This window comes from Heptranchias perlo, chromosome 1 (genome assembly GCF_035084215.1).
Source record: "Heptranchias perlo isolate sHepPer1 chromosome 1, sHepPer1.hap1, whole genome shotgun sequence".
NCBI classification, from domain to species: Eukaryota; Metazoa; Chordata; class Chondrichthyes; order Hexanchiformes; family Hexanchidae; genus Heptranchias; species Heptranchias perlo.
The window spans coordinates 79,350,727-79,375,646 of record NC_090325.1 but is presented as its reverse complement, the minus strand read 5'-3'; the positions used below and the strand labels follow the sequence as shown (position 1 = coordinate 79,375,646).

The window sequence follows — 24,920 nt, the reverse complement described above, 5'->3', positions numbered from 1 at the left end:
GATTGAGGTTGAGGTACAAAACGGGTGACCAATGAATGGAGTGAGCCCACCGCCCGCCCAATGTTGCTGACATGAGATGCGTGCACTAGCCTACACTGAGGGAGGAAACCGCTCCCGCTGTTGCCTATACCTGGAAGTACTTGATGTTGACATTGGAAGTAAAAAGCAGAAAAAAATATTTATTTTACCATTCTTTTAAATCCAGAAACCCGTGTGAAGGGTTAAGGTCCATTGTGCTCGATACTATCAAGAGTCAAAAGAGTGGGGGGGGGGGGGGGGGTCAGTTTTCATTTCTGTCCGTCCATGTTGGACAGAATGGAGTGAAAATGGCCTCAAAATGGGGTTGGTAACCTTACTGTCCCATTAACACAAACAAAGAGGCTGGCGACATTTTGAAAAAGGCTTACCGCTGGGCATCCAAAGCGTCCACCTGTCTCAGGCAGTAGGCCCCTTTTAATATGTAAGTCAGGGTCCTAGTGGTTGCTAGGTCACAACTGGTTGGAGCCTGCACCGTGCGTACTCCAACCAGTTTTGCAGGCGATGGAGCTGAAGAGGCCCAGCCAAGGTAAGTTTGGAATTAATTTTGTGGGGACCTGAAGAGCAGAAGTGCTCCACTGGGCCCCACAAAGATAATCTGGCCTGCTGCCGCCCTCATCCTCCGCGATTGTGACCCTCTTCCCACCCTCGCTAACCGAGCTGCACGGGACATTCGTTTGGCATCGCGCATCTCGCCGGCACAAAGGTAATGAGGCCAGTGCCTTAAATATGTGACCGCCTCTTCACCAGTCGATGGCCCAAAAGTCAAAATTGACCCCAGGAGAAAAAGGGAGACAGTGTAGATCATGAAGCAAGTAAGGTGGCCCCAAGCTTGAGTTTGTTGATTGTAGGGAATGCTGAAGGAGCAAGGGATCCTACGGCTTCAAAGTCTGAGGGAAAGAATGAATTACAGTAGAGGACAATACAGCAAGTCCAGATTTGAAATTGTGAGGATGCAGAGACGGGGGCATGTTAGCAGCTTAGAACAATCAAAAGAAGACTTTAAAAAAGTTTTTAATATAAAGAGATGAAAAACACTGCAATGCAGAGAAAGAGGTTAGAGGTAGAAAATGACTGCCTATCAGATGACAAATCTTTTCTAGTGGCCTCTTCAGAAATGTAAGAAAGGTGTTTGAAGACTCTCCTCAAATACAGATAGAGAACTATTCATTGGCTGCACACCTGCTTCAGGAGGTGGAAAATTGGACATTTCTAACGCCACTTAAAAGCAGCCAGCACCTCTTAAAGGGGAGGTGTACTTTAACTGCAGACAGGAGGAAACATTGTCAAAGGGCTAAAATGGCTGCAAGAGGTCCAGACAGGCCACTGAGGTTCTCTGATGCTGCACTGGAGGCCATGGTGCAGGCGATGGACAGGAAGAAGGAGATCCTGTTCCCCCCAGGGGGCAGAAATTAGGCAACATCTTCGTCGCCAGGGGAAGAGGTCACAGAGGAGGTCAGTGCCAAAAACATAGCTCCCAGTACATGGCTGCAATGCAGAAAGAAGTTCAATGAACTCAGGAGAGTTGTCAAGGTAACACTATTGCTCCCTTTCTCTCTGCTCACACCTCTACCACCACCAGCCTCACTACTCACAACACTCCCCTCCCCTGCTTCCCTTAATGCTCGTACAATCACTGCACCATACTTCTCTACACCTGCTTCTCCTCTTACTCACACACTCAGCACTATTGCAACCCTCACTTCCCCACACTTTACACACTGCATATCAACTATTCAACCATGACAGGCACATTCACTAAACACCTTACAAGACTGTCACTAAAACACTCCCTTCTTTCTTGCAGAAGAAGCTCGTGCACAAACCAAGACAGGCGGCTGCCACCGAAGGAGGCCGAGCCCGCCTGCACACCCTCTCCCCAGTGGAAGAAAACGTGCTGGCCGTCACGAGCAGGGGGACAGTCATGGCTGTGGTGAGTGGCAACTCTGGAGGAGGCATCGCGCAGGGTTTCTTCACACCTTATCCTCTTTTTCCCTTCTTACTTCTATCAACCCTACACACTCTGCATGACAAACTTCAGTTGCTCTCAGCAGCTACTTCTCTCTCTGCTCTCCCTTTACACTAAAAGCTAACCTTTGTCCATCTCTTTCATTTCATGTGCTGAATGTGTGACTTCAGGAAACATAGAAACATAGAAAATAGGAGCAGGAGTAGGCCATTCGGCCCTTCGAGCCTGCTCCGCCATTCAATATAATCAAGGCTGATCCTCTATCTCAATACCATATTCCCGCTCTCTCCCCATACCCCTTGATGCCTTTTGTATCTAAAAATCTATCTATCTCCTTCGTAAATATATTCAGTGACTTGGCCTCCACAGCCTTTTGTGGTAGAGAATTCCACAGGTTCACCACCCTCTGAGTGAAGAAATTTCTCCTCATCTCAGTCCTAAATGTCCTACCCCATATCCTGAGACTGTGACCCCTTGTTCTGGACCCCCCTCCCCCCCCCCAGGCAGGGGAAACATCCTCTGTGCATCAGTCTGTCCAAGAGGAGGAGACCAGCCTTCCTGAAGGTGAACCATCACTCCATCTGATCCCGGCAAGCACCAACTCAGATATAGGCACCATATATACTTTTGAGGCTAGACTAGAGGAGATATCTTCACGTGGTGAATCATCGGACTCAAGTCTGCAGGAGTTAGGGCAGGGGGTTAAGATGCCACAACAGGTGCCAGTTCGCCGGAAGGCGAGATTGTATATTAGCTCTGCTGCAGAGGACTTAGGTGCAGACATCTTGGGAGGAGTGCAGCACAGATTCACCAGAACGTTACCAGCGTTCCAAGGGTTAGATTATGATGAGCGATTATATAAACTAGGCTTGTATTCACTGGAATATAAAAGGTAAAGTGGTGATTTGATTGAGGTTTTTAGGATTTTGAAAGAATTGATGGAGTAGATAGAGAGAAACTTTTTCCACTGGTGGGGCAGTCTAGGACAAGGGGACATCACCTTAAAATCAGAGCCAGGCCATTCAGGAGAGAAGTGAGGAAACACTTTTTCACACAAAGAGTGGTAGAAGTGTGGAACTCTCTCCCACAAAAAGCAGTAGAATCATAGAATCATAGAAAGGTTACAGCATGGAAGGAGGCCATTCGGCTGGCTCTATGCAAGAGCAATCCAGCTAGTCCCACTCCCACGCCTTATCCCCGTAGCCCTACAATTGTTTTCCTTTCAAATACTTATCCAGTTCCCTTTTGAAGGCCATGATTGAATCTGCCTCCACCACCCCCTCGGGCAGTGCATTCCAGATCCGAACCACTCGCTGTGTAAAAAAGTTTTTCCTCATGTCACCTTTGGTTCTTTTGCCAATTACCTTACATCTATTTCCTCTGGTTCTTGACCCTTCCGCCAATGGGAACAATTTCTCTCTATCTATTCTGTCTAGACCCTTCATGATTTTGAATATCTCCATCAGATCTCCTCTCAACCTTCTCTGTTAGCTCAATTAATAATTTTAAATCTGAGATTGATAGGTTTTTGTTAGCCAAGAGCATTAAGGGATATGAAGCCATGGTGAGAAAAGGGAGTTAGGTCACAGATTAGCCATGATCTCACTGAATGGCGGAACAGGCTTGAGGCGCTGAATGGCCTACTCCTGTTCCTATGGTCCTTTCGGGCCCAGGCTACCAAAGAAGGCTGAAGGGCATACACCAGGAAATGCTCTGGCAGCTGGGAGCACTGGTGTTTGATGCCGCTCCTACACTTCCTCATCTTCCTCCTGCTGCCCGGGTGGTGGGAAGGACTGGTGCCTCCTGTGACGAAGTTGTGGAGCAATGCAGCAGCAGATCATAAATCTAGGTATCCGCTCAGGGGTGTACTGCAAAGCTCCTCCTGAAAGGTCCAGGCAGCAGCAGTGTTGCATGTTTCTGGTGGCAGCATAGTTCTCGTTATAGGCCACCTCTGCAGCTATGCGTGGGTTCCTGATAGGAGTCGTGAGCCAAGGATGAAGGGGATAGCCCAGTAGCCAGCCTGCAACTTGACGGCCTGATTGGAACAACGATGGCACAGAGAATTGGTGCAGGATAAATGAATCATGACTGCTGCCAAGGAAGCGAGCAACGACATACATTATGCACTGCCTGTGGTCACAAATCAGCCGTTGAGGGAGTGTATAGAGAAAGATGCTAGGCTGGTGATGGGGAGCACGCAAGACAATGTTAGTGCAGTCTATGGCATCTTGGGCCCTGGTGAAGCCTGCAATGTGGCTTCTCATCTTGCTTCGTTCTTTCTACAGGGAAGGTGGTGTACATGTTCCTCCTGGTGTACAGCCTCGGTCACCTGCCTGATACAACGATGGCCTGCAAACTGTGAGATGTCGCTGAAGTCACCTTCTGCAGCCTGAAAGGAGCCCGTAGCATAAAAGTTAAGGCCCACGGTGACCTTAACAGCGACAAGCAGTGCTGTCCATGCCTTGGATGGAGACTCGAGTTGTGGCTGCAACAGGTGACATAGCTCCTTTGTGAAGTGGAGGCGCCCGAGACATTGTTCCACCGAGAAGTTGAGATAGAAGAAGTGCTCCCTGATGACCCGCTGAGGGCATGGCCTCTTGTGTAGTGCCCTCCTCCTCCATCTTCTGTGAGCTGCCGCTGCTCTCTGCTATCTTCCTTGCTGTTCACCTTCATCTTCCAGCCCCAAAGGCAGCCCTACCAGGCCAACCATGACTGCAGTAAAACTGTTGTGAAGGCAGCCAAAAACAGTGTAGCATCAGGAAAATCTTCTTCTCAGCAGTCAGATAAAGTTTTCACAGTCAGAAAATAGGCCAAAAAAGGCCCGGAAGTTGACCAGCAGTCTCAAATTACAAACCAGCAAAAAACCTGTAGATAGTGGATGAGCCCTTTAAATAGCACTGATGAAGGGTCCTTCCTGCCTGTTAGCACCACAAGTTGTTGAGCTGAGTCACGAGGTGAGTCAGGCGCTGGGGCAGCCCAATATCACAAAAGGGCCCGAAAACAAGCATAAGACCCTAATTTGAATATTTTATGTGCTTTAAATAGTTTTGGCATTCACTTGATGCAATATGGCGCCCGGCACACTTCTGGCATGTAATGACTCGGCTCACTGCGCCCGCCATATTGGATGCTTATGCGCCCATTTTGCGCCTGAAAATGGGCGCGACACAATCAAATTTCTATGCCTCTGTGTTTAAACCAGAAAGAATTAGAAGACGTGATTATGAGGTAAGGAAACCATGAACTAATGCTAGCTTACGAAGTAACTTCTTATGAAATCAACTGTCATCGGGCAGAGTTAATATAGGCTCAAATTTCTGATTCATATATTCTTGGCACCTGGACCATGAAGGAGACAATAGCTCAGGTGGTCCTGATACATGAGCTGAAATGATGGGTAATCTAATGAGCTCAATGACCTTTCCTTATTCCTATCGTTTTTATATATACGTACGTTTTTCTACATTGCATTTCCCAGAATTGTCATAAACTGTTTTGATGAAAATACATAATATTATTTAACCAATTATTATTATTAGATAACAAAATCATGATCCTGTATAAAAGTGAAGTTTGCTTTTGATTTGTGCAAAAATGCCTTCAGGTAGTGATACAATGCTGAAGTATGATTTTGATTTGGCAAGTTTCCAACTGTATGCGGTAATATAGTAATATTTTTGCTACATATGGATTTATTTTAAGTTGACCACATTTAACATATATGTCTAAAATAATATTCCTACTTTGCATCAAAACCTTTGTGAAGCCTAGTGAAAGGTATTATTTCAATAAATTGCACATCTTCCCTTCTACTTTCACACATTTCTATTCCAATACCTGATGTTCAAAAAGACTGCAGGGCACAATCTCACATCCTATGAATAAATGGATGAGATGCATGATAGTTTAGAAATTTGGAAAGCAGACTAAAAAGATCAAGAAGTGAGCAAATATTGTCAAAACAAAGTAGTTTATTGGAGTGAGGCGTTTTTGTTTGTATACCTCAGGAAAAAGTGTTGACATAAATTTTAAAAAAGGTTTTCTGATTCGAAAATTGCTTTTAGTTTGGAGAAATAGTAAAACACTGAAGACAATAAATTCCTTTAAGGTTAGTCAGTCATTAAAATTTACCTGTCCACAGCAATCTGTCCATTGTCGATATTTTATTCAGTCGTCCACTATATAGTCCCACCATCTCAGCTTTGCTCTACAGGTGATTTTTTTCCCAGCTTGAGCCCATTTCATTGTCATGCAACCAGAATCAATTCATCTATTTGACATTCACATATAATTGCAATCTGCGCTGGTACAATGTACCTAGGGTACAGTGGTGTAGTGATTACGGTACTGGACCAGTAACTCAGAGTTTGGGAGCTCAAATCCTATAGTGCAAAATTGTGAAATTGAATTCAATGGGCTCGATGTTACCAGGGCTGTGGGTTCGCGGCGGGGGGGCTATTGGGCGCGTGGGTAATGCGCCCGGCGAAATCAGTCTGCCCCCCGCGTGATCGCAGCCTAATTGGAGCCACTTACCTGGTCTTCCGGGTTCCCCACTGCTGATCTGCGCGTCGGGCGGGCTGCGCATGCGCAGTAAGGTCTGTCAGCTGGAGGAGCTCTATTTAAAGAGGCAGTCCTCCACTGACAGATGCTGCAACAAATAGCAAAAATTAGAGCATGGAGCATCCCAGGGGGAAGGCTGCTCCCAGTTGAATGATGCCTCACTCCAGGTATCAATACATGGGGTGAGGAGGAGGGGGTGGACAGAGATCTTCCCCCCGGCGGGCGGAAGGAAGCGCCCTGCCTCTGCCACCAGGAAGGCCTGGCTCGAGATGGCAGAGGGGGTCACCTGCACCACCAAAATATCACGCACCTGCATACAGTGCAGGAGGCGCTCCAATGACCTAAGTAGGTCAGCCAAAGTGAGTGCACTTACTCATTCCCCTACACTCCATCTGCCACATCACCGCCCCCACCCCACATCTCCTTCTGCACTGCCAACACTACTCTGTCACATCACCCCTCATACCCAATCAAAGCTCATCCTCATCTTACCTGCACCTACTCACCTCGCCAGTACTCATCCCGCCACTACCACTCAACCCAATCCTCATACAATCTCATGGCTCTATCTCATACTCACCCTCTCGTGCATCTCTTTCACAGTCAGCCTCACTCAACCTGCCACTACCTGTGCTGCAGCCACAGGGCATGGATCACATATGTGCAGTAGGCAGCGTAAGGCAAACGTGTCGTGAGCATGAAGGGGATGCACAAGGGTGTTTGAGGGTTTGTCATGGTTTTTACTTATATTGAATTTCTGACCAACTCACATTACATATTATATTGGCACCACTACTGCCACATCTTTGCGAATCTTGTCTGCTTTGTGCAATAATGCCCTTTCCTGAGGATCACAATAAAGACCCACAACTGATGACACCCATTGTGTCACTGCAGAGTGGGTGTAGGTGTATTTTCAGGGCTCTTTTGTGCAGACGGCTGAGAGACGTCGGCGATGTCCCCGGTTGCACCCTGGAAGGATGAGGAGGAGAAGTTGTTGAGGGCAGTGGTGACTTTGACAGCGACAGGTAAGAAGATGGTGCTCAGGCCAGCCGGGAGCAGCTCGGCATGAAGGAGGCTGTAGATGTCCACGACTACATGTCGAGTGACTCTGAGCCTCCGTGTGCACTGCTGCTCAGAGAGGTCCAGGAAGCTGAGCCTCGGTCTGTGGACCCTGTGGCGAGGGTAGTGCCCTCTGCAACGCATCTCTCTCTGTGGTAGCCCTCCCTCCTGCTGTGCAGGTGGATGTGTCACAGCACTCTGTTGTGGAGCTCCACGTGTCAGAGGTGGACGGCGTGGCCGGCGAGGCTGGTGAGGCTGGTGATGCTGTTCGCCCTCCGAGGAGGTCATGTCTGCAGCTACGGCGGCCCCCATCCGAAGGATGTACATCTGAGGGGGTCCGCAAGGTAGGTACATATCTCTGGTCCCCGGGGTAAGCGTGCAAGTTGGTGAATTTTCTTGTTAGGAGGAGGGTGGTGGAGGCCTCCTGCAATGAGTGAGGGTCTCCCCCCCACACCTGTCAAATGGACCTTTGCGGCTGCCACAGGCTGACAACTGCAACACGTCCATTTCAACTGGGAGTGTTTCCCCCAGTACGGGTAACAATCCCAGTTGTCTATAAAATCCCACCCCTCCTCACATATTCCCTTAATCAGGTCTGTTAATGACCTGAAATAGCTAGATAAATATTGTCAAGTGGAACCCCGCTGGCTTTAATTGCCTGCGGGAGTCCCACATGCGGGGGCTGCGCGCGCACCCCGGCACGTCTGTGGGGAACCCGGAAGTGGGCGGGTCGGAGCCGGGCTCTGACCCGCTCCGGGATTCCCCGATTTTCGGAGCCGACCCGATAACGGACCCGATAACGGGTGCTAAAATGAAGCCCAATAAGTCTGGTAGTTGTGGGCGAGTACCAGAAAAAATAACCATGAAAGCTGCTGGATTGTTATAAAAAATAACACTGGGTCACTATTTTCCATCAGGGAAGGGAACCTATCACCCCTCTCCCTTCCTTTGCCCTACCATTGTCAGCCTCGGTCCCGTGTTCTGGGATTCCTACTCTAAACCTTTGCAACTCCCTCTCCTCCTTTAAGATGCTCCATAAAACCCAGTTCTCTGACCAAGCATTTGGTCATGCCTCCCAATATCTCCTTCTTTGGCTTGGTGTCCATTTTTTTCAAATTATGCCTCTGTGGAGCACTTTGGGGTGTTTTTCTGCTTGAAAAGATATATAAGTGTTACTGTTGCACAGGGCCTGCCTGCTGTGTAGCTGGGAGAATCAAATACAGCAACAGTATGTTCCCAGGCATTCACAGAACATTAATTAAAATAGGAAAAACAACTGATCCACTGCAGTTCATCTCAAACCCTAATTTTCATTCCACCTCCCACACTGGATTCAACAGTTCCCAAGCCCAGAGGCTGCAGCTGCTGATCCCCTCTAACACATATTGGAATAATTATTTATTTAAAAAATCATCAGCGAGGTTGCTACAGTAGGGCAGTGCATTGATGCTCCAACAATTTGTAATAGTAAATGATGGTTCATGCCTGTGCTTCATCATATGACAAGTTCCCAACCTTAATCGTAAATTCAGGTAGAGGTGCTGAGTAAAGGCCATACACTTCCTCACGAGGGAGGACGTCGACTTGGAGGAGAGACACTTCTGCACACACCTCATTATATAACTCAAGAGCACTCTTGTCAGGATCTTCCCACTCAACAAAGAAAAGATCATTTTTACACTGGAAATCTGTTAGGGACAAATCACATGATCTTCCAAATACTAATTTTCCCTAGCAGATGGTGCTATATTATGTGCCTGCCCATCACATTTATCCCTCAACCAACACCAGCAAAACAGATTACTTGGTCATTTATCTCATTGCTGTTTGTGGGACATTGCTGTGCAGAAAATGGCTGCTGCATTTGCCTACAAAACAGTGACTACATTTCAAAAAGTAATTCATTGGTTGCAAATTGCTTTGGGGATGCCCTGAGAATGTAAAGGCACTATATAAATGCATGTTATTTCTTTGAAGATAAAAATATACAGACCAGTATGTAACATTTTCACGCTCAATTCATTCAGTCATCCTTGAGTCTCACTGTGGCATTAATCTGTACTATAGCTTTTAACATCAATAAACTTCTTCACTAACCTACAGCTAAGAAGCATCTTATGGGAAAATGCTACAACACGGGAAAAAGCAGCACCATAAAGGGTAACTCTTATTGTCATTGATTTTAAATGAGAATAAACCTATGCTAATAATTCCTCCTCTATCTAGTATCTGATAAGACACTATAGGGAGGGGGAATTCTCCTTCACAGAGAATGAAGGAAAATATGGAAGGTGAAGGCTATCACCACCTCTCCACCTCAACTAGGATTTCCTTATACTCCTGCCAGGACCACTGCCAACCACTCCTTCTCCATTCAAGTTGTGGCACGGGGAGTGGGGCAGTGACCAGGTCCCAGATGATTACCCTCCTGTCCACTCCACTTACTGTCACTTCCTGGAGCTTCCACGTGGAAGGTGGTAGTAGGACTACGAAAGCAGCAGTAAAGGCCCAGGAGTACCTTTTAGCGGACTCCTTTCCCACTGGAGGTCCTTGGTCTTCGCCTAGCTGGATCTTGCAGCTAAAAAATAGGTGCACATTTGAATGCTGAACAGCCAAAAAGCCTGTGGGGGACAACATTTTAAAAAAAACTTACCCTTCTGTCTTCAGGCTGCCCCCAGGCATCTGCAGAACCTCCAGCTGGTGGGAGTCCAAGGTCAGACCATAGCAGGAGGTTTCACCAAGCACCCCTGAGCACAGCCAGAGGAAAATGAGGCAAGAAGTTGTGGAGCGTAAAAGCGTGAAGTGCAAGCCCAGTTGCATCCCATGGGGAAGCCCCAGGAAATCCCAGTGGCCGTATCAGGGGAGGAGACCTAGTTTGATGGCCATCCATTAGTTTTTGCTAACCAGTTGTTTTGCTCCACCAGCCTGTGAACCAGCAACTAAAAATTTCCGACTCCACTTATAGCCACATAAATGGCTGGATACCTTTAAATTCTACTTGTAGCACTTTGGCACCTGCAAACACATTGGATATTCTGCCATCCTCCCCGTTAGTAAGCTCGCATCAGGAGGCTCACCGTGTGTATGAAATGGCAGCTGACCCAAAAGGGTCGGCCCTTCTCAGTCCAGGTCAGGGCAAAGGTCACAGCATATTGTTCCCACTCAAGCATCATGGGAAACAAAACATATTTCTCACAATCTTTCCTGTGAAGGCAAGGGTTAGATGGAGCACCACAAAGCACCAAAACACAGGAACCTGAGAAAGCACAGAACACCTTTCACAACCCATGTACAATTTTCCCTCTCTTAGACTCTGCCCACTTATTTAATCTCCTGAAGGAAAGTTCTACATAAATACTTCCCGCTCTTCAAGGAAACCAGAATATTCATCCATCCTCACATCTGCACTTTTCAACCTTGCATTGCTGTCCTCCACAGGACAATGCCCTATCCAACACCTATCCCGAGAATCACCAATTCCATTCCCAACCAGATATTTATCCAATTCTTTTTCAAAGCAACTAATTGTCTCAGCCTCAATTACTTTTGTTGTAAATCTGTTCCATATATCCACTATTCTGTATGAATCTCACACCTAACTTCCGAGTTTTGTTAATTGCAAACCTGTGTCCTCTAGTTCTGCGCTTATAACCTAATATTCCAATTACTTGGTTGTTTCTGATAAGAACCCTATCAGAGAAACTTTATAAATTACCAAAGCAACACCTGTACTGTCAGGAGCACAAAGACCCTCTTTAGGTGGAAGATTTTCAAGGTGGGTTAAAGTCAAGTTTGTAACTGTGCTTTCATAAACCTTGTACATACACAGTTATCCATTGTTGACAAATCCAACCTGCAGTGGAAATGGGCATAATTGGCAAAAACAAATCAGGGCCAATTAGAGAAGCCCTCTGTAATATAATTAAGTATAAGTCCAGTGTAAACCATGACAAGCTGTTTCACCTTGTCCAGAACAGTAGAACCAGAGGACATGACCTGCATTTGAAGGGGGATAAATGTAAAACTAATCTGCGGAAGCATTATTTCAGCAAGCAAGTGATAAATCTATGAAACAGGCTCCCTAGGCAGAGGAATCAGATAGTGTTGATTCATTCAAATGCATATTAGATAGATTTCTCTCAGAAAATAATATTTTGGGATATAGTATACAGTAAATATATCATGCTTGGGAGGAACAGGTAATTTTGGACCTATGGTTCCCAAAGCTTTCCACTACTAAAGGTTTTCCTCGCTGGGTCATTATATTCAATGACAATAAGAGTTGTCCTTTATGGTGCTGCTGTCTCCTGTGATGTAGACTAATTGATAGAGATTGATTGCCATGATTATTCAACAACCCCATTATCATTGTATCATACGACTACCAGGATGGTAGAAGGCAAACTAGATGGACCTGAATCATTTTTCATCGAGCAATTCCTATGTTCCTATATATGTCAAAATATTATCAAATCATTATTGAATAATAAACCTCTTGCTAAGGATTTTTTAAAAATCAACATTTCTTTGAAATATCAGCTAACAAAAGAACAACACTTTTAAAAGCCATATTAAATTTGTCTGATGGTAGTACATTGCTTATTACTGACCAAAGTTAGATAGCATCATATACCTTGATATTGCATGAAGAACTCATTTTTTGGGTATGGAATTAGTTTGATATAAAAATGCAATTTCAGTGCAATTTGACTTATTTATGTGTCATGGATATGGACATTCCATTCCTCAGGCAGCAAGGGGGTGATTTTAAATCCCAAGAACGGGTGGGTTGGAGGCGGGTGGGAGTTGAAAATTGTTGGGTTTTTTTGGGTCGCAACTGCAGAATTTTCGGACTTTGCATTCCCAGTGGGAAGCCTGTACTTTTACGCTCCGACATTAAACCCGGAAATAAAGCCGGGTTGCGGTTGCGACCCAAAAAACAACTACTTTCAACTCCCACCCGCTCCCAACTCACCCATTCTTGGGGTTTAAAATCACCCCCCAAGAGTCAATCTGCTCTGAAATGGTAAATATATAACCTATATTACACCACTTTTCAACTTAGTAAAAAAGGGGGTTGTAAATTTAAAGAAGTTCACATTTTGATAAGATTTCAGTCATGAATGATGAGAGCTCCCTGTGAATAAGAAAAAAAAGGATTTCACTTGTAATATTAGAAGCCCTAATCATGATGGAAATGTGTTTTGGCAACAAAAGTTCGAATCCCTGCGATTCATTCTAAAATATTTATGTGCTTTTCAGATTAAAGAAGGCCTGAAGAACTTTGTAGTGAATCTTTTAATGTTTCTTAATAAGCTTCTAGGCTCAGCTTTGATGTCTTCCTCATGTTCTATTCTCAAGCTACTCTCGGCCTCAACTGCAAATACCTAAATAGTACAACTAAATTATTTCTTCGTGATGTTTTTATTTCATTCTGTGCTCAATATCGTAACTAGTTAAGAAAAAAAATGTGACACCATCTTCCTGACAAATTTTTCAGTTGAATTTGTTGGCAAGCAAATTGTTGATCCTAGTTATATAAAACAAAGGCCTATACTCTGTCATGAGCTGTTAAACAGCATTTTTAAGAATTAAGATACATGTGCATGTTGCATAATGCATATGAAGAAAATTGCAAGCTTAAGTGAATGGAAAAGTAAGGATCTCAAATAAAGCAATCAGAAATCCCAGTAGCTATTATCTGGCAATAACCTAACTGCAGGATGATACAATCGCAATTAGAGAGTGATGGTCTTTTAAATTAATGGTATGGGTACAGTGAGGATTCTAATCAGGATTGTGCGGGTTTAAATTCTGTTGCCATTATTAATATCCACTTTTAAACAAAATCTTAATTCATTTTCAGTTTGTACTTCTGGAAATATTCCATGTTCTTCAGCATAAAGATGCCATATCTCTCCCTTCAAGTTTGTGAAAGACCAACATCACTTCTTATCATGAAACTGTTAGGTTAATTTAATCGTCTGATACGATGATGTCCTCTTGTTAAATGAAAGTCAGCAACTGACAGAGGAGAAACAGTTAATAATGTATTTGACGCAGTGATGATGAAGTAATATCATTATGGTTAATAATGATCATTACTCTCCTAATGAGAAGGTGTCACTTGGTTCTAATGAAAATCTTGCTTTCTGATTCATATGTAGTGCTTAATATGATTTCCTTTCGGAATGTCTTCTTTAATCAAACTACTCAGTTGAACATGACTAAAATAGCAGATTATCATAAGTAACTTCCTTGGCATAATAATGTTGAGTCTACTGTCTTTACCCACTTCCCACTAAATGATTAAAAAAGAAATATAATGCATGTATAATCTTTCTTCCCTTTTATCACTGTAATATTGTCTTTTTAGTCAGGCCAGTAGTTAGTTACATAATGTAAAAATATGTTCAAGTAAAATGGTGCAACACGCCTGCTTGCAAGGTTTCTCAGCTTTTTTGTTCTTTTGCTGAAGCACAAAACTCCATATACATCAGTAAGCTGGAATCTATGTTCACCTTTTGACTTATTTGATGTGGTAAAGAATGATTTAATAGTGATCTTGTATGAGGCCATCTTATGTGAAGATATTCCACCTGATCACCCCTATTATGAGGAATAAGTTTTTTTTCAGCTATTGTCTTTGAAGAACTGTAAAATGTGGGTACTGTTCTGATCTTGATTATAACAAGTCATTGAAGGGACCTCACAGACCACTAAGGAAAAAAGAAAACATTTTTGGATTTTCTCCCCATACAAACATATATTTGCAGAACCTCAATTACCAAATATATTTATTTATGCCTGACTTCAATGAGTCATGTGGCAAAAATAGCCCTAATGTTGGTTCTCTATACAACAGTGAGCATATCAATTACATTAATTTTATTTACTATAAGAGGCCACTTTTTACAATGGTAACCTGATCGAGTTTCAGTGCATCAGCCTCAAATACAATGCAATCCATTTGCAATGAACATATAAATATAATGCTCCAATCACAATTTCCACAACCCATTTATATTCTACTCAATGGAGTAGATTTTAATTTTGGACTGGCTGCTGTCCAATCCCTCCGGCAGGAGGCACGAGCCATTTCAAGGCTTGGACCTCATTAACATGCTGCCAGTGAGATGAATGCCCTGAACTTGCGTTGCACTGCAGCTCACCGCCTTTGGGCTGGCGCCATAATGGGCAGCTCGGGCATCACACCAGCTGGCAGAAAGTTAGGTTTGGGGGGGGGACGGCGGTGCGATTTGAAAGGAGAGAGCCTGGGGTGGCAGCAGCCCACAATATTTTTGTGGCGCATGGAGGAACAATCCTGCTCCTCCTGGCCCCACAAAAATCATTTCAGATTTACCTTGTTGGGGCCTTGTCCTCTTGACCACCAGGTTTTATTGCGCGGAAGATCCAGGGTGCATGCTGCGCCCAGTGGGCCCTCTAACTTGCTTTTGGGTCCTACATACATCGTAGGAAACTGATTTGCATAAATAAATAATGAGGTTCCTGCTTGATTCAGTGGGTGTCTAGGCTACCGAGCAAGTTAAAATGGCGGTGGAGCAGGATCTGACCAGTAAGTCAACCACCTCGATTTGAACCCCGCTACTACCCCGCTTCCACCGGGCTAAATGCATCAGTTGTACTGATCAGTATTGTGTTGAATATCCAGTATTTTCAATCCATTGCCATCTTCTGATAGTGTCGATGAGCAGACTGTTTAACAGCCGCTCAGCTGCGCAGCTCCACCATTTAAAATGTTTGCACTGAGCAGAGAACTGGTGCATTGAGTGAATATAAATGGATTCTAGAAATTGATCAATTTAACTAAGTTCTACCATATGTGCTCTAAATGCATTTAAAAAGCTTAATGATATTTACTCATTGGTGCAAAACTAAATTTGATAACCTCTGACTATGGGCGCGGGGTCACGGTGCGCGATTAACCCATGCCCGATGGTTGAGTTGCAGGCAGCACGTGAGATTCGTGCTCGATATGGGGCATAGCCTGCACTGCTAAAAGGCAGCCTCACCTCTTAAAGGGAAGGTGCACCGTCTATGCAATCGATGGAGGGAGACAATTGGATTGGCTGGACCTGCAAGAGAGCGTGTGCTGAGATTCTCCGATGATGCACTGGAGGCCTTGGTGGAGGAGGTGGACGTACGGAGAGCCATCCTGTACCCATAGGGTGGCAGGAGATCCTGCAGACACCTGCTGCTGAGGCAGTGGGAGGGAATGGCGCTGGAGGTGAATGCCAGGTGCATTGCACCACGCACGTGAATGCAGTGCAGGAAGAAGTTCAATGATTTGACAGGTGTGGTCAAGGTGAGTGAATGTAAATGTCCAACCAACTGCACCACCGCTCCACACACGATACCCTCCCTCACCCACCCACCAACAAACACTGTTCATCCCTACGTAACGCTGCACTTTGCATGCTGCATCTTACCCTCACATAGTACCACACTTGCAGGCCACATAACCATCACTCACAGGTCACACATACTGGCAGCAATTCGACCATGACAGGCACATCACGCAAACATCTTGCAGGACACTCATTGACATACATCCCAATGTGCTGCAGGAGAAGGTGGTGCATAACAGACGGCAGCAGGGACAAGCGGACGAGAGGCAGGCACGTCTTCACATCCTCACCCCGCTGGAGGAGACAGTGCTGAGGATCATTGGGCGGGCCGTCACTGCGGCCATGGCCACTGGCAGCGCTGGAGGTCCCGATGATGGGGGTCTCTGCATACCTAATCCTCCTTCTCGTTTCCCACATCTCCCTCATCCCACAATCTTTTCTGACTCACATGCTGCAGATGGTGTCAGCACGCACGTCTTACTTGCTACTCTCCCTGCTCCACAACTCAACCTGTCTCCCTTTATCATTGCAGGTACACAAGAACATGTGGCGGCACCGTCCAAGGAGAAGGAGGAAGAGGAGACTGAAGCCACACCATCATTCGATCTGACACTCGCATCCACCAACTCAGAGACTGACACTGCGCGTCCTTTAGAGGCTAGGATAGAGGAGGGATCAGCACATGGTGAGACATTGGGCACAAGTACACAGGAGTCAGGGCAGGGGGAACGGATATCACAGGTGCCAGCTCATCGGAGGATGAGATGACACAATGGTTCTGCTGATTATTTTGATGGGCCAGGCTACAGAAGGCGGCAGATGGGCGTACACAACCAAATGCTTGTTGCACTGGAAAATCTGCCAGACAGCCTGCACGCAATGTCAAGGGGCACGGAGCAGTCCAGCTCCAAGTTGGCACAGGGCTTTGCGCAGAGCGTGGAGCCCATAATTTCCCACGTGGAATGGGTGGTCACCTCTATCAGCACACCTGTGGAACCCACCACGATGCAGCTTCTGATGGCTGATGTCGCGGCTTTCATTGCAGCACAAACATCTGCCATCCAAGGTCTGCATACTGCATTTGGAGCTCAGACGGCTGCTTTGGAAGCTCAGACTGCTTCTATCGTGACGCTGGGTACCACTGGGAATGGGGCTTCCAGGGCATCACAGTATTCCAGCAACCTGTTCTCCAGCCGATCACCAGGATTGCTGAGGTGCCGCCCCGGGAGAGTGGCAGTGGCGCCATGGCAGTCGGACCTGCTGTCCTCTCTCAGGACGACAGCATTCCTGTTCCTACCCCTGCCACTCCGCTAGAGCCTTGCTGTTGCCTGTCGGCCAGCCAAGTCAGACTGCTGCAGCCCAGGCCGAGGTGGTGCAGTCTGAAGCTGGGCTCTCCTGGGCCACAGCTGCTCAAGGTCGTCCTCCACGGCCATCTGAACGTTCCTCAATTGAAGGTCAGCAACCTTCCAATACCCATGCTCCAGCCACTGGGGATGCACTTCATAGGAGCATTAGGAAAGGAAAAGGCACATGAACGACAGGTACTAAGGGAATGCACAAGGGTGAATAGTGTAATGTTGTATACATGATTTCATGTGCAAGTTTATAAATTTGTATTTGACATCACAGTTGGAGATGTTTTTTATTCATGTGATGCGCTGTGGGAGGAAAGGTGAGGAGTGTGGGACTGTTGGTGAATGGGGAGGTGTTGTTGAGGTTACTGATATCGCTCATGAATAAGATGAGCATGCAGAGCCCTGGCAAACAGGGCCTGTGCACATTGTTGTCTTCTTGCCTCTTCCTCCACTTCCTCCTCCCCCTACTCTTCCCCTGCCTCCAGCTCAGGGTCTTGCCAGATAGGCGGTGGCAAGGGCTGTCCTCTCATAAGGGCGAGGTTGGGCAGCATGCAGCATACAATGACAAATCTGTCACCCGCTCAGTTGAGTATTGCAGGGCTCCTTCAGAATGGTCCAGGCAGTGGAAGCATTGCTTTAGGACACCTACAGTGTGCCCGATGATGTTTCATGTGGCCGCATGGCTCTCATTGTAGGCCTGCTTTTCACGGGTGCATGTGTTCCTGAGTGGAGTTACGAGTCACGTCATGAGGGGATAGCTCTTGTCGCCCAGTAGCCAGCCTTTGACTTGCCATGCCAGCTGAAAGATAGGGTGGGACGTTGGACTGCCGCATGGTGAAGGCGTCATGACTGCTGCCAGGGTACCGGCATTGACTTGCATAATGTGCTACTTGTGGTCGCACACCAGCTGCACATTGAGGGAGTGGAATCCATTTCTGTTCATGAAGATGGCTGAGTTGAGATGTGGAGCACGCATGGCAATATGGGAGCAGTCATTGGCACCCTGCACCACGGGGAAGCCAGCAATGCGAGCAAACCCCTGTGTTCACTCGTTCTGCTTCTCTCTGCCATGAACATGGATGTAGTTCAGGAAGAAGTTCAATGCTTTGACATAAGTGGTCATGGTGAGTGAGGTCAACTGTCAAGTGGCGTCTCCTACCAACTGCTCCACGCACTACACCCCCATCACCCACATACCAATAAACTTTTTCCATCAATACTCAAATCTTCCAATCAAATGCTTCCTCTCACCCTTACACATTACCACTGTTTCAAGCCGCCGACCCACAACTCACAGGCCACACACACTGGCAGCTATTCAACCATGACAGGCACATCACCCAGACACACGTCCCGCTTTCTTGTAGGAGAAGGTAGCGCATTTCAGTAGGCAGCAAGTGGCAGTGGCATTCAGCCCCTCGAGCCTGTTCTGCCATTCAATGAGATCATGGTGGACCAGTGACCTCACTCCATATACCCGCCTTAGTCCCATATCCCTTAATACCCTTGGTTCACAGAAATCTATCAATCTCAGATTTAGAATTCACAATTGGGCTAGCATCAACTGCCGTTTGCAGAAGAGTGTCCCAAGCTTCTCCCAACCTTTGCGTGTAGAAGCATTTCATAACTTCACTCCTGCACATCCTGGCTCTAAATGTTAGGCTATGTCCCTGCATCCAGGTATTCAAGTGTAGGAGACCTCCAAAAACAGTTCCAAATGTCTCAGCAGCCAGAAGCAATAATCCAGCCACTAACCTGTCAATCCTGCATGGTCCCTTTAAATATCGCTGGTGGGGGGTCCTCCAGGCACTCTAAGACACGTTCAGATGGTATGGTTAAGACTGTGCGTTGAGTTGAGCATTAAGTCCCAAAATGGTGTCTATCACTTTAAATCAGCGTTACACACTGATTGAAGCCATTTTCTCCCTACTTTACATGATTCCAGCATTCTTTTTCTGCGCCTGCGCTAACTCCTATACCAAGATGGCGTCCGGCGCACGTCACGCAGGAAATGCTACATGGTCCAATTTAGCGCCCCATGTCCCTGAAGGCCCCCATTGGATATGGCCTCTTGCTTAGTGCCCTGAGCCCTCTCCTCCTCCCTCTCCTCGCAGCTTGACCCGATCTGCATGGCCTCTCTGCATGTTCCGAGTCGTGTTCAATGCCCAGTGGGAGACCTAGCAGGCCACCTATAGTTGCCAGAAATCTTGTTCAGCAGACTGTTGTAAATGCCAACAACAGTAATGCAGGACCTGTCAGACCACTCTCTATATAATATTTCAACTTTCTCCAAGTATAGGAAGCTTCAACAAACATATCCAATTGTACTAGCAGCCAGAAGCAATAATCCAGCAACTAACCTGCAACACCTGCATGATCCCTTTAAATAGCACTGGTGGGGGGTCATGCAGGCCGTTTACGACCTGTTCAGCTGTGCATGGTGAAGACAATGTGTTGACTGGAGTGTTGAGTTCCAAAATGGTATCGGTCCCTTTAAATCAACATTCCACGGTGATCTAACGCATATTCTCCTTACTTTACATGCTGCTGGCGTTTGTTATCTGCGCGTGCACAAACACCTTTACCAAGATGGCGTCCGGCCCACCTCATATAGAAACGTGCGCGTGCAATCCGGACGCCATTTTGGGTTCTTAAGAGGCCGCATGGCGCCTACAAAATGGGCTACACAGCCCAATTTATAGCTCAATAGGTGATTAGCACTTAACGCACAAGAATGGATAAAAGATGCTAACATATAAAAAGAAGAAAGTAAATTCAGTCTCATAACTGCCTTCTATCCATATTTCAACCATTTTTTCCTGCTGTTATCCAGTGATAGCTGTGCAAAGTTAATAGAAGCTGTTTGGAAACAACAACCACTGTAATGAAAGGATAGAAATATTTCTATAAACACTAATAACATATGAAACCATTACAGTACTAAACGATACCTGCCTAATAAATGATTTAATCGTGCTGGGTCAAGAAATTACTTCTTGATGTACTGAACTATCTTGGCTCTTCCTATGGGGATTATAGCTATGAATCACCACTAGCAGAATGTTTTATGGCTAATGAGAAGCTTTGCATCATGTAAGGTACGTTGTTGCTAACAGGGAGCACTTGGACAATATTATAAAATGGTAATGTCTAGATACTTACAACACACTGCACGGCTATACAAAACCCTGGTTAGACCACACCTAGCTATACAAAACCCTGGTTAGATACCCAGACTTCAAGGGTTAAGTTATGAGGAGAGATTACACAAATTGGGGTTGTATTCTCTAGAGTTTCGAAGGTTAAGGGGTGATCTGATCTTAGTTTATAAGATATTAAGGGGAACAGATAGGGTGGATAGAGAGAAACTATTTCCACTGCTTGGGGATTTTAGGAGTAGGGGGCACAGTCTAAAAATTAGAGCCAGACCTTTCAGGAGTCAGATTAGAAAACATTTCTACACACAAAGGGTGGTAGAAGTTTGGAACTCTCTTCCGCAAACAGCAATTGATACTAGCTCAATTGCTAAATTTAAATGTGAGATAGATAGCTTTTTGGCAACCAAAGGTATTAAGGGATATGGGCCAAAGGCGGGTATATGGAGTTAGATCACAGATCAGACTTGTTCTTATCAAATGGCAGAGCAGGCACGAGGGGCTGAATGGCCTACTCCTGTTCCTATGTTCCTATGATACACAGCAATTATGGTTTTTCTCCCCATTTTTTTAAAAAGTGGGAATTCAACCAGCATTATTTCAATATAACTTTCTTCATAACTGATAACCTTCATACAGAGCAATAAGCACTGATATTGCAAATCAAACCAATAATTGTGAAAAAAAATCATATCATACAGTTGCCATGGTATTTATCAAGTCTTCCCCTAATTCTGGTATAGACACTTGCTACACAGGTGGTACTCAACACTACCGAGTGACACAGTGTTGTTATATTTCAAGCATCCTTGTGAGATGCACCAGGATATAAAACATTAGAGATAAATATACATAAAATCAGCTTTCAAATTCAGATTCTAAATATACAAATTTCCAAATCTCAATGCTGAAAATTAAACCCATACAAAAATAAGCAAGGAAGCATTTTAATCCAACTGAAGAAGGGACTTAGATATTTGCCTATCCTTTCTCACTTGGAGAAACCAGAAACATATGCACAGCTGTTCATCCCCACATGACGTTACCATAGATTCCACATGAGTCTATATCATATTAAAAATTTTACCACTGTGCATGCTTCCTATCAGCTTTTCTAATATAAATTCCTATGTCCATATTTATAATGGAAATGGCCCGTGTAAACTTTTCTTGCTGCAATCACAGCTTCCACCGGTGAGGTGGGGGGGGGGAGATTGGTGAAAATCGTGGGGTTCCTGTCAGCCAGGTGAGCTTGTTGGGCCTGGATGAAGCACTCCTGCTCCTCTGGGCCCACAAGCAGTACAATAAAGACACTCACCTCATGGATCCGGCCCTTCCCACCTGCTTTCACCTGACATGAATCGGAAGTGATGGGAAACCCAAACAGGTAAGGTTAAACTCATTTTACTTTTGTAATACACAAAATATTAAGTACCTCAACTATTTCAATAAGGTACATTGCCCTTTAGGTTTCGGCCCACTGGCTTTAAGTGGGGGCGGGACTTCCTGGTGTTTGTTGTGTACACGCATACAAACCTGCCTGGGTTAAACCCAAAAGTGGGCGTGTTGGAGCCATGATACGGTCCTGCTCCAAAAAGTTATTATTTTAACCTCCCACCCGTCCCCAAACCACCCGTTCTCGGGGGTTAAAATTACTCCCCTCGCTTCTCTGCACGTGCACTCCATCATGTTATTTAAAGGGACAGGTGCCTTCAAATCTAATTTAGCCTAAATTTATATTTTCATAAGGAAATGAGAAAGCCCAGAATGAAAAAAGGCCATTTGTTCCATCACATCTACTTTGGCAACAGACTATATATAATCTACCCTGTTGTGGATTCCAACCTATTTACCTATCTCCTGAAAAGTTCTGCCAGGACACAAAACTGACACTGTTGGCTCTGAGGCAATAGGGGGACCCCATATTTAGCTGCATTGGCTTGGTACTTTCTAAGGGATCGCTTTAAATACTGAATTTGGTGTTTAGTGATTCATTCCTGGACATATATCTCCCTCTCTCTGTATCTGTATCTGTATTTGTCTCTGTTTCTCTTTCTTTCTCTGTGTTTTTGTGTGTGTGTCACTCTCTCAGTTATAAGAACATATAAACATTCTAATTACTAACTATCAACAAAATTCAGGTGGTAATTTGAGCTTTCAAAATTCAACTCATTTGCTTTTTATTTGGAAAATCAAACTAGATAGGCAAGACACTGTTTGAATGCTTCTCTGACAGCTATTACTCATTAGAATGGTTACTTTTTCTAACTGTTGTTGGCCAGGGGCTGCAGCAACCTGAGATTCCTAGCTGCTGACACACAGGCAAGAGCAACTTTTGAACTGAAGTAACCTGAGTTCAGTCGCTGGCCTGAGCTGGCTGGAACCAATTTGAATTAGCTAAGTTTTGTGAAAGACAAAGGAGATGTGATAAGACACAAGTCCTTATTTAGAAAAGGAGTAATGAGATAATGCTACCTAAGTCCTTGGGACAGAGCCAATGAGGAGAAGTCACAGACTAGGCGAGCAAGCCTAAACCAAAGGGAGAGAGACAGCACAGCTTGAAGAGATAAGATTCGGAATAAGAATGAAGAATCTGGGGCGTGGAGCCAGAGCGAAGACTCCGGAGACCAACCATCGCGGAAGTGGAAGAACCTATGTCAGGGACGTAGAGACGACTTCGAGAGAGAGAGAGAGAATGGAACGCCTGGCCAGCATCAGCTCTCCTTTTCGGGTATTATCCTTTATATTCTGTGACCACTCAGGGAGTGTCAGAGAAACCTAGTGGGTGTGCGTTTAGATCCTAGTTTGGGTATAAAACTGTATAACCTGGTGCAAACTGCATGTCTATATCTAACCAGACGTATAAGCTATATGTATATGATCTAACGGCGTGAATAAAGCAAATTGAGAGTTAAGAGAGAATTGACTCTTCTCCTCTTTGTACTAAGCCAATAATCGTAACCGATGACCTCCGGTCAACACTGTCAAAAACTGGGCAAAATCATCAACTTCAATCACAGGCTTTTGAGGGAGTAGAATGTATTTTAAAAGGCATAAAGAGCTTAATTTTTAAAAAAATCTATGTTAATTCTTATGTGAACATTATTAAGGGCCTTGATAAGCTGTGTAACAAAAATTTCAGGCAATTTCCCTACAACAACTATTTTACTTACATCACTCAAAACACCTGAAAAGTGTGGTGATGCAATTGCCATGGAGAGGTAAGAAAGAAATGGGTTTCATGTTGACAATTCCCCATAAGGTGAGCTCTTAATCTGAGCAGAAGCCATGCTTTTCCTCACAGGAAGGGAATTTCAAAAGGAAGAGCCACAGAAAGACCAATCTCACTCATGTAGCTTCTGTACACAGAGCAATGCTGACACATGCCTCTCTGATCCACCAATCAGAATTTATGGCGTAAGATGGAGGATGCATTCAAAACGTAAAGAAAAAGAGAAATATAACATTTCTCAAATGAAAAGTTGAAGCTTCGAAAAGTGCAAAAGGATATTAAGTAGCTTTCAATTGGTTTGAAAAGCTAGCTTCTACTATTTTGTGATATATTACATCCTAACAACATCGGTTTTCATACTCATGAAAATAATATATCCATTTTAAGTCAACTGACCTATAGCATTGTTCAGAAGGTTTCCTGTTCCAAAAGATGATTACAGAAAAGTCATTTAATACTAGGCCCTCAATTTACATTTCTAACATTATCTATATTTGTCTTATCTCAACAATACCTATACTTAACAAAAAAACTTGCTTGTTTTATTTATCACTGCCAGGACTGTTCCTACTTACCTTTCGTGAATGAACTTCTTTGACATATAATGGAAGAAGGAATTCAGATTTGCCTTCCAACCGTATCCCTTTATTTGTGATTTTCAGGTTTCCCATTCCATCCTGCAATCAGTAAAAGAAAACATTTATTCAAAATGTGAAGGATAGTACAGAACTGTTTCTATGATTCATAAATCTCAACAAATATACATTCCCTTGAGGAATAAAAACGTCACAGGAAAAGTGATCCAACCGTGGCTAAATAGAAAAGTTAAGGATAGTATTAGATTAAAAGAAGAGGCTTACAAAGTTGCCAAAAAGAGGGTTTTAGAAATCAGCAAAGGATGACCAAGAAGTTGATATAGAGGGAGAAAATTGAATATGGGAGTAAACTAGCAAGAAATATAAAAACAGATTGTAAGAGCTTTTACAAGTATATAAAAAGGAAGAGATTAGCAAAAGTAAACATGCGTCCCCTAGAGGCAGAGACAGGAGAAATTATAATGGGGAATAAGGAAATGGCAGAGATGTTAAACAAATATTTTGTATCTGTCTTGACAGTAGAAGACACAAAACACATACCAGAAATAATGGGGAACCAAGGGTCTAATGAGAGTGAGGAACTTAA

At 44.7% G+C, this 24,920-nt stretch overlaps 1 protein-coding gene across 1 annotated transcript in view; it reads right to left on the bottom strand.

Moving 5' to 3' along the window:
• Positions 1-24,920, bottom strand: part of LOC137332600 (zeta-sarcoglycan) — a 424,722-nt gene that overhangs the window by 152,460 nt on the left and 247,342 nt on the right. The window contains exon 3 of the mRNA XM_067996589.1: positions 24,314-24,415. Coding sequence (XP_067852690.1) covers positions 24,314-24,415 — 102 coding nt within the window. The remainder of the gene's footprint in view (positions 1-24,313; positions 24,416-24,920) is intronic.